The sequence below is a fragment of the Pteropus vampyrus genome, unplaced genomic scaffold (assembly GCF_000151845.1).
Source record: "Pteropus vampyrus isolate Shadow unplaced genomic scaffold, Pvam_2.0 Scaffold417, whole genome shotgun sequence".
In the NCBI taxonomy this organism is placed as follows: domain Eukaryota; kingdom Metazoa; phylum Chordata; class Mammalia; order Chiroptera; family Pteropodidae; genus Pteropus; species Pteropus vampyrus.
The window spans coordinates 384,041-395,015 of NW_011889198.1; the positions used below are offsets into that span (position 1 = coordinate 384,041).

Sequence of the window (10,975 nt, forward strand, 5' to 3'; positions counted from 1 at the left end):
AGCTGAAAATTGATCCCCACTGAAGCCATCGTTAAAAAATCGGCTGACACAAACCTGAGAGCTGATAAATATCCAGAAGTCAAAAAAGGAACCTCCCAAATGAAAGCCCAGGTGGATTCACGTGATCAACCTTGTTGATATAAAATGATCACAAGCTTGCAATGATTCAGGCATTCCTAATTCAGTCTTAGTCTAAACTTCTTATGTTAGCTCATTTGGACAAGTGACCAAAAAAGCAAAACCAGAGTAAGCCCTGTGACCGAAGAGACCCTAGTGGTACATAATGTTTAACAGCGGTCACGGAATTGTTCTTTTTGTCCTTAGGTGGTGATACTTGATGAGCCAACGTCTGGCATGGACCCAGCCTCGAGGAGAGCCGCCTGGGACGTGCTTCACCAGTACAAACAGGATCGGACCATCCTACTGACCACCCACCACATGGACGAGGCTGACATTCTGGGTGACCGCATAGCCATCATGGTGAATGGATCCCTGCGATGCTGTGGCTCTTCACTTTTCCTCAAAAAAATATATGGTCTCTTTCCATTTGATCATTCTTTCAATACTGATGTCTTAATATTCTAACAATTTTCATGGATATTGATATCTTAACATTATTCTAACATAATTTTCACTGTTTTATTTTTTGTGTTCTCTACCCCAAACTTCAATTATTCTCTCTGTTCTGTTAATTGGGATTAACTATGAGTCCTTTGAAAGAATGGTCATATTTTAGTTCTTCAGAATGATTGCATTATCCAAATTTTATGTTCATTTTTTTCATATGGTATCTACTTGAATTGTAATTGGCCCAACTGCTGTTGTGCCTTCAACGAGATAGATTAGATAGATAGATAGATAGATAGATAGATAGATAGATAGATAGATAGATAGACAGACAGACAGACAGACAGACAGATAGACAGCAGGTGGATGATGAATAGATAAATTCATGGATTCTAGGAAAAATGTAGGGAATCAAATATCTCCGTTCCTTGTTTCTCTTTTGTTAAACCAGTATTAAATTGCTTTTGTATGAGCAAAATATTTTATTCCAATCTGTAGAAGAATTTTTCTAAACATGGAAAATATCAAGTATGTTCTAATAGCTTCTTTAACTCTTTTAGGTCATTAGGTCATTATTCAAAATCACGCATGCATTAATTTTCTTTGGCCCTAAACAATATTTCAGCACCTCATCTCCAGCATTTCATCTTTCTTTCCATTTTCTCCCTTAAGCACTAGCTTAATAAAAATATAATTTATTCATTCCTTTTGTTTATTATCCATCGCCCCTCTCTAGAATAAATGCTCTTATCAAGGAAAAAAATTTTAATTTAACTGTAGTCTATGTGGAGTAAGAGTGGATCTCTCACGTTCAATCGGATGAGTTTTCACAGTTGTATATGCCCACTTGACTCCAAGCAGAACAAGCTACAGAGGATTTCCATGACCCCAGAAAATTCTCTTTCATCTCTTTCCATCAATTCTCCTTGTCAGAGGCAGTTTTGGGGAATATCATACAAGTTTGCCTGTTCTTGATTATCCTATAAATGAGTTATGCACAATAATTATTTGTTTCTATTTTTCTTTTACCTCAGCACAATATTTTTAAGATTCCTCTCTATTGCTGCTACATCTATCAATAGTATATACCTTCTACTCTTCACAGACTTTTAGGCTGTTTTAGGTCATTTCCACTTTTCAAATACCATTGACGAATATGCTATAAACTTGCTTGTAAGAATCTCTGTTGTACACAGATTTATCTTGGGTAAAAATACTTGGGAGTGGAGTTACTTGGTCAAGAATTAAGTGTATGTTCTGCCAAAATATTCTCCAAAGTGCTGTGTGATCCCACACCTGCCAGCGTGCTTGAGAATTTAACTCACTTCACATCTACACCAATATTTTGATGCTGTCTTTGGATTTTAGCTGTTCTAGTGAGTGTGAAGCAATCTCTCTCATGGTCTTAATTTTCATTTCCCTTAAGAATAATTAGATTTAGTACATTTTCATATACAAATTGGTTTTTTGCATAAATTACTCTGTGAAGTATGAAAGTCAGCAGCTTATGTTTTTTATTGTAGGAGTTCACATATTCTGGATGTGAGTCCTTTGTCAGATGTATGTATTGTGAATATGTCCCCAAATGTGTTGCTTGCCTATTCATTTTTGATGGTATCTTTTGATAAGCATAAATTTTCAATTTCGAAAAGTCCAGTTTATCAGTTTCCTTTTTGGTCAGTATTTTTTCAGGAAACTTTTGCCTATGTAAAGGTTGCAAAGATAGTCTCTTATATTTTCTTCTGGATTTTTTATGGTCTTAGCTTCTAAAGATTTATGATCTCTTTCGAGTTGACTTTTTTGTGAATGGTGTTGGGTAAGTGTTGATTTTTTTCCATTTGTGGAAAATACCGTCCTTTCTCTGTTGAATTGCTTTGGCACCTTTAAGGAAAATCAGTTGACTGTCTATATGTAGGTGTACTTTTGGATTTTCTTTCCTGTTTCACTGATATACAGGTCTGTCTTTTTACAAATAACACAGTCGTGAATACTGTGTCTTTATAGTAAGTCTTGGAAATAGGTGAGATATGTCCACCAGCCTTTTCTCTTTTTCAAAATTAGTTCAGCTATTTTAGGCCCTTTTTAATTCCATATAAGTTTTAGGGTCATTTTGTCAAATTCTATTAAAAAAAAAAAGCCTGGAGGATATTGATTGGGATTGCTATGAATCTTTATATCATTTTAAGAAGAATAGTCATCTTAATAATATTGAGTCTTCCAATATATGAATAGAGTATTATTTCTTGATTTGTTTAGGGTCCATTTAATCATTTTTGACTGTATTTTATTGTGTTTACTACAAAGGTCTTCATTAGATTTGTTCCAAACTATTTCATCTTTTAATTTTATATAAATTATTTATTTGAATTCGCTTTATAATTGTGTTTTCTAGTATATAGACATACAGTGATTTTTATATTGATCTTGTATCCTGTAAACTTTTTATTCATAATAGATCTCATAATACTTTTGTAGGTTCCGTGCAAAATCTGGTAACCTGTGCATCAAAAAGGTTTTATTGGCATAAAACAGACACATAGATCAATGGAACAAAATAGAGAGCCCAGAGATAAACCCACGCATATATGGTCAATTAATTTATGACAAAGGATTTAAAAATATACAATGAGTAAGAGACAGTCAATGCAATAAATGATGTTTGGAAAACTGGACAACCACATGCAAAGGGATGAAATTCAAACACTATCTTATACCATACACGAAAACCAAATAAAAATGGATTTATGTCTTTTCAAGTTAGTAGTTTTGTTTTCTTTAAATAAATATGCAGAAGTGGACTTGCTGGATAGTACTGTAGTTCTAATTTTAATTTTTTTGAGAAACCTCCATACCGTTTTTATAGTGGCTGCACCAGTTTGCATTTCCACCCTTAGTGTATAAGAATTCCAGTTTTCCCACATCCTCCCCAGTACTTGTCTCTTTTATTTTATTTTATTTTATTTTAATAGCTATCCTAACAGAGGTGTGATGATAACCTCTTTGTGGTTTTGATTTGCAGTTTCCTGACAATTCGCGATACTGAGCATCTTCTCATATACTTCTTGACCATTTGGTTGTCTTCTTTGAGAAATGTCTCTTCAAATCTGTAACACATTTTTAAATCAGGTTATTTGTTTTTTGTTATTGAGTTTACTACTGCGTTGGAGTTCCATATATATTTTGGAAATTAACTCATTATCTGATACAGTGTTTGCAAATTCCATTCCACAGGTTGCCTTTTCATTTTGTTGAATGTTTCTTTTGCCGTGGAAATTCTTTTAAGTTTGATGTAGTCCCACTTTTCTATTTTTGCTTTTGTTGCCTGAGCTTGCGGCGTCATATCCAAAACAATTATTGCCAAGACCAATGTCATGAAGCTTTTCCACAGTGTTTTCTTGTAGGAATTTTACAGTGTCAAGTCTTATGCTTAAGTCTTTAACACAGTTTGATTTGAATTTTGTGTGCGATGTTAAGCGTGGGTCCACCTTCATTCCTTAGCATATGGATAATCCAGTTTTCTCAACACCATTTGTTGAAGAAACTATTTTTTTCTCTATTGTGTATTCTTGGCATGCTTGTTAAACATCAATTGACCATATATATGTTGACCTATTTCTGGGCTCTCTATTGTGATATATTGGTTTATTTTTCTGATTTTATGCCAGTACCATATTGTTTTAATTACTATTGCTTTATAATATATTTTGAAATCAGAAAGTGTTTATTTAGGTTGTGATACTTCCAGCTTTGTTCTTTCTCAAGATTGTTTTTGGTTATTCAGAGTCTTTTATGTTTCCAATTAATTTTAGGAATTCTTTTCTATTTCTATAATAAATGCCAGTGGGATTTGATAGGGATTGCATTGGACATTTTAACAACATCAGATGTTTCGGTTCGTGAACACAGGATGTTTCCCCATTTGTTTGTGTCTTCATTAATTTCTTTTATCGATGCTTTTTAGTTTTCAGTGTACAAGTCTTTCACCTCCTTAGCTGATTTACTCCAAAGTATTTTATTCTTTTTAATGCTATTGTAGGTTGGATTATTTTTTTAATTTCCTTTTCTTAATGTGGTTAGTATGTTCTTAATGTGTGGAAATGCAACGTATTGTGTATATTGATTTTGCATTCCATCTCTAGCTGAAATTCTTTATTCTAACAGGTTTTTTTGTGGCGTCTTTAGGGTTGCCTACATATTACATCACATCTGTAAGCAGAGATAATTTTCCTCTTCTTTTCTTATTTGGATACCTTTTTTTAAATTTCCTTGCCTAATTATTCTGACTAGGGCTTCCAGGACTATGCTGAATAGAAATGGCGGGAGTGGTTACTTGTCTTATTCTTCATCTTAGAGGAAAAGCTTTTAGTTTTTCACCATTGAGTATTTTTGTAGATGTGAGTTTGTCTTATATGGTATTTATTATATTGAGGTACATTGCTTCTATACCAGATTTTTTGAAAGGGCATTAAATTTTGTCAAATGTTTTCTGCATCTATTGAGATGATCATGCGATTTCTTTCTTTTACACTATAAATGTCTTATATTTCTTTTATTGATTTGTACATATTGAACCATGTTTTCATATCAGGAATAAATCCCACTAGGTCATAGTATTTTTCTTTTAATACGTTGTTGAAATCAGTTTGCTAGTATTTTGTTAAAGATGTTTACATCTACGTCTGTCAGAGTGATTGGCCTATGGTTTTCTTTTCTTTTACTGTCTTTTTGTAGGCGTGGTATCAGAGTAATGTTGGCCTCATAAAAATATATGGAAGTATACTGTACTCTTCGTTTGTTTTGAATTATGAAGAATTATCATTAATTCTCTTTTAAAATGTTTAGTAAAATTCCTCAGTGAAGTTCTTTGTCCTTGGGATTTTCTGTGCTGGGAGATTTTTGATTATTGATTTTTTTCTCCTTACTAGTGACGGATCTGCCTAGACTTTATTTCTTCATGATTCAATCTTGGTAGATTGTATTTCTAGGAATTTACCCATTTTACTAGGTTACCCAGTTTGTTGGCATTATAATTGTTCATAGTAATCTCTTGCGATCCTTTTTATTTCTATGACATTAGTTGTAATGTCTCCTATCATTTTTCTTTATTATCATTTTAAATTTATTAGGGCGACATTGGTTAATAAAATTATATAGGTTTCAAATGTACAGTTCAGTGATACATCGTTGAGTCTTCTTTCTTTTTCTTAGCCTAGCTAAAAGTTTGTTTTTAAACAACCAACTCTTAGTTTTATAAATTTTTTATATTGTTTTAATAGTCTTTATTTCATTTACTTCTGCTGCATTCTTTATTTTTTCCTTCCTCTGATAACTTTAGAATTAGTTTGTTCTTCTTTTCCTAGTTCCTTGAAATATAAGCTTAGGTTGATATTAGAGATCATTCTTTTTTTAATATAGGTGTTTATTGCTATAAATTTTCCTCTCAGCACTACTTTTGCTGCATCATCAACTTTGGTATGTTGTATTTTTATTTAAACCTGGCTCAAGAAATTTTCTAATTTCTCTTTAGATATCTTCTTTAACTCATTGGTTGTTCAAAATGTATTGTTTAATTTCCACATATTTTGAATTTTCCTGTTTTCATTCTGCTGTTGGTATCTAGTTTCATTACATTATGGTTAGAAAAGATACTCGGTATGATTTCAGTCTTCTTAAATTTGTTAAAACTGGTTTTGTGATATAACACATGATCAGTCCTGGAGAACGTTTCATGTGTACTTGAGAAAAATGTATATTCTGTCTCTGTTTGTTGGAATGATGTATATATATGTCCATTAGGTCCATTTAGTTTATAGTATGGTTCGAGTCCACTGTTTCTTTATTGGTTTTCTGTCGGTTAATCTGTCCATTATTAAAAGTGGGGTTTCGAACTCACCTACTGTTAATGTATTTCTGGCTATTTAATCCTTCAATTCTGTCAATGTTCGCTTTGTACATTTAGGCTTCTGTTGTTAGGTACTCAAATTTTATGATTCTCATATCTTTCTTTTGAATTGATCCTTTTATCATTATCGGTGTTTTCTTTTTATCTTGTGACTATTTTTTGACTTAATGTCTATATTGTCTGATCAAGTGTAGTTGCCCCTGCTCTTTTTGGTTGTATTTTTAGGAAATACCTTATTCCATTATTTTGTTTTCAGACCACTTATGTCCTTAAATCTAAAGTGAGTTTTTGTAGACAGCATATAGTTGGATCTTGCTTTTAATCCATTTAGTCACTTTATGTATTTCGATCGGAGAGTTTAATTTGTTGACTTTTAAGTAATTTTTGATAGGGAAGGATTTACGGTTACCGTTCTGTTCATTGTTTTCTGTTTGTCTAGTTGTTCTTACGTCCCTCTATTCGTCTCTTGTTGTCTTCACTTCATTTTTGTTAGTTTTTAGTATTGATATGCTTTTATTCGTTTCTCTTTTCCTTTTGTGTAACTTCTGTAGGTATTTTCTCCATGGTTACCATGGGGCTTACATAAAATATCTTATAGATATAACAGTCGGTTATAAACTGATGACAATTTAACCCCCGTCGCATATAAGAATTGTTCTCTTTACCTCCCCCCACACACTTTAGTTATCAATGTGACAATTTATATCTTTTTATATTGTGTATTGTGCAATTTATTTTTAGTTTTAATTTTTGCTAATAATATAACATTTTAGTTATAGTTGTTTTTAATACTTTTTGTCTTTTAACTTTAATAGTGGAATTTAAAGTAATTTATCTACCACCATTACAATAATACATTTTTCTGGATTTGTCTATATATTTACCATTACCCGTGAGTTTGGTACTTCCATATGCTTTTGTATTACTGCTTAGCATACTGTCTTTTCAGCTGGAAGAAAAGAAAATCCTGTTAGCATTTCTTGTAAGATGGTCCTAGTAATAATGAACTCTCTCGGCTTTTGTTTGTTCAGCAAAGTCTTTATTCTTCATTCTTGAACAACAGTCTTGCCAGTTATAGTATTTTGGGTTGGCAATTCTTTTTTTTTCAGCACTTTGAAAATATCATCTATCCTTCAAGGTTCCTGCTGAAGAACCCACTGATAGTCTAATGGCTATTTCCTTGAATGTGACAACTTGCTTTTTTTCTCTTGTTGCTTTCAAAATCCTCTCTTTGTCTGTGACTATTTGATTACAGCATGTTTCACTGTGGATTCCTTTGAGTTCTTCCTGTATAGATCTTTTGGGCTCCCTGAATCTGGCTATCCATTTTCCTTTCCTAGGTAGGGAAGTTTTTAGCCATTATTTCTTTGAATAAACTTTCTGGTTCCTTAGCGCTCTTTCTCTTTTCCTTATGAGACTCCCATACTGTGTATATTGCTCTACTCGATGGTATCCTGTTAGTCTCTTAGGCTTTAATTACTTTTTCATTCTTTCTTCTTTCTGCTTCTCTGAGTGAATAATTTCCAATGACTTGACTTAGAGGTCACTTGTCTTTGTCTGCTTTATATATATTCTCCTTCGAACCCCTCTCGTGAATTATTCAAATCTGTTGTTGTATTCTTCACCTTCATAACTTCCTTATGTTGCTTAAGTTTTCTGTTTCTTTTTGAATTTCTAATTTTAGCATGCATTATTCTCCTAACTTTGGTAAGCGTCTTTATAATGGTTATTTTGAATTCTACATTAGGTAAATCAAATCTCCATTTCATAAAGTCAGATTCTGGAGTTATATTTTTTTCTTTTGTTTGGAAAATATCTCTATTTGGCTTCTATTGAGTTTTCCATCATTTTTCTTGCTTCTTTGGGTATTTTATATTCTTTATGACTTAAATTGTGAAAAAATTACAACAGAGGGTAAAGAAGTTGATATTTATTCTCAGAAAAGGGTATTCTCTGGCGTCTTAGGCCTTTATTGTAGATGACTGAATAAGCATTATCTGTATTTGAGCCAATCTTGGGATCTGTTACAGCTTTACTTAGATTCTGTTCTTCATTGTCTTCAAACATTTTAGGAATGGGATCAGGATTATTCTCTTAGCAGAGGTTGGTGAGATCATAGAGATCTCCTTAAGCTACAGTCTAGTTTTCAGCTTTTTCAATCTGACAGGTCCTCTTTGCTCTTCATCTCTGCATTGTTTTCTTTGCCTTAAAGGATTTCTCTCTATTCTACTACCCTCTCCCAAACCTTTGAAGGACCATTGCAGTGAAGGAGTTATGTACCCCAGAGGTATTTTGCAGCTTTTTTTTTTTCTTTTTTGCCCTACCCTGAGCTATCAGAATGCCACTACAGTGTTTTCCACAAAGTTCTGGAGTGGCCTTGTGGTATTATTCTCCACTACCCTACCTGCCTCCTCTAGCTTCTGGAAGGCTAGTGCAGGTACAGAGTACTCTGGAAAGATTTCTCAGATCTCTGAAGTAAGAGATGTTTAGCTGATCTGTTTACTACCTTACATATAATAGACACCCAATAAATATATGTTTAATGAATATGAATCCTGTCCTCTCAGATTTCAGCGTCAGTAGGACCAGAAGCCAGATAACAGCATTTCATTCTATCTCTGTTCTATTGGTCTTTAAGAAAATTAATGAAATTACAAAAGAACTATTTATTAGGCTTTTTAGACTTGTAATAAAGTGATTTTTGACATGCTCTACCTTCTTCTTGCTCACCCAAACCCTGAAAGAATGAGGGAATTATAAATTGTTTTATTTGTTCTTCTAAATCAATTTTCTTAGGTGTGGGATACCATATAATCATGGTGAAGGAACCTCACTGTAATGTTGAAGAAATCTCCAAACTGATTTATTATCATATACCATCAGCCACTTTGGAGAAGAATATTAAAAATGAATTATCTTTTATTCTACCCAGAGAGTACACACACAGGTATGTACTAAGAAGGTGCTAAAGAATGATGTTTACATAATAGAAAATCATTGTTGCTTTTTCTGGCTTCTTCAGACTTAGCAAGTAGAGTTTATTTAACAACCCAAAACTCCAGTCATAGCTGCCACTTGCACTGAAGAGAGGGACGCCACCTAGCGGCTGTAGTTTCCTGGTTGTAATTGGTGATAATTGATAGTATGTTGGTGGTGGAGTAAAAATTCTGTGTTGAGGGGAATGAATGGAAATACTAAGATAAGAAGAGAAAAAAATGCTTTTGGTGGTGGCTCTTGAAGCCTGGGTGACAAGAACCCAAAGGGAATAGGCAGTTTTACTGCACCAGTTAGCCAAGTTATTCATCAAGGGGAGTCACAGAATAATTTTACCTAAGATAACCATCCTAAAAAATTGAAATGGAGACTAAGCGTACTCATCAGTGACTTTCAGAGTATGATGTCTTTATCTTTTTATATACATGCAAGTACTTGCTTTGGTATTCCCTACCAAGCTGGCTGTCATAATCAAGAAGAATATGAAGGGCTTCTCCTTTTCTAGTAAAAGAAGGAATGTATCAAAAAAGACATATGGAAAGAAAAGGAACTTCATTATTGGAACTTTTTTCTGCAGTAATCTGAAAGTTATTGAGAAGCAGCAGCATGGAACAATATGATCAGGCAGCAGAGTAAAACCGAGACCCTTATCATAAGCTGGAATGAAAGAATGGAGAATTGGAAATAAAATTTTAGATATGTATCCTTAGGTACATGGTATTTGACTCATTCTGCAAAGGTGGGAACCAGGTGGGAGCTTTGGCCCATTGTGATAACTGTGATCCACATGAAGCTGCAGAAGCTCTCTGGAATCAAGCACTTGCTTAAACTTATCACACTCTCTGCCTGTCCTCATTCATATGGACACAATGACATTCTCAAAAGAATGTCTAAAAAGGAAATGAAACTATTCAGAAGCAGATGATGTTCTATATGATTACAAGTCATTCCTGAATAAATACCAGTCTCATAAGGATGAAAGAAAAAATGATTGAGCTACAGGAAGGGTAATGAATTTTGAAACTATAGGATCACGAGAAATACCTACTTTGAAAATAAATGTATTGTAAAAATAGAAAATTTTAGAGACTCTTTGCTTTGTGGTCTGAATCCAATTAAAAGAGGACACTGCGAAGGGGAGAATGGCATAAAATGAGATAAGATTCCTGATTAACTAATAAAAATCTGACCAGTAATTATGGCAGAAAAGAAAACTAAGAGAAAGCTACATCAAGAATCCTCAGAACTATATGCAAAATTACAAAGAACAAAAAGAGAACAGTGCATTACCGCCGCACACCCACGAGAATGGCTGAAATTAAGGACATGGCACAGTTGGGTCTCATTGCCAAGAGAAATATAAGATGGTAAAACCTCTTGGAAAATGTTTGGCCACTTCCGCTAGGCTAAGGATGTGCTCATCCTATGACCCAGCAGTTATTCCTAGTGTATTCTTAAAGGCATATGTCCATCAAAAGACATATAAAATATATATACATATATATTTTAAAC

General features: G+C 33.4%; 1 protein-coding gene across 1 annotated transcript in view; it reads left to right on the top strand.

The window, feature by feature from the left end:
• Positions 1 to 10,975, top strand: part of LOC105306060 (ATP-binding cassette sub-family A member 3-like) — a 104,046-nt gene that overhangs the window by 53,732 nt on the left and 39,339 nt on the right. The window contains 1 exon segment of the mRNA XM_011380959.2: positions 9,266 to 9,416. Within this exon segment, the coding sequence (XP_011379261.2) occupies positions 9,266 to 9,416 (151 nt within the window).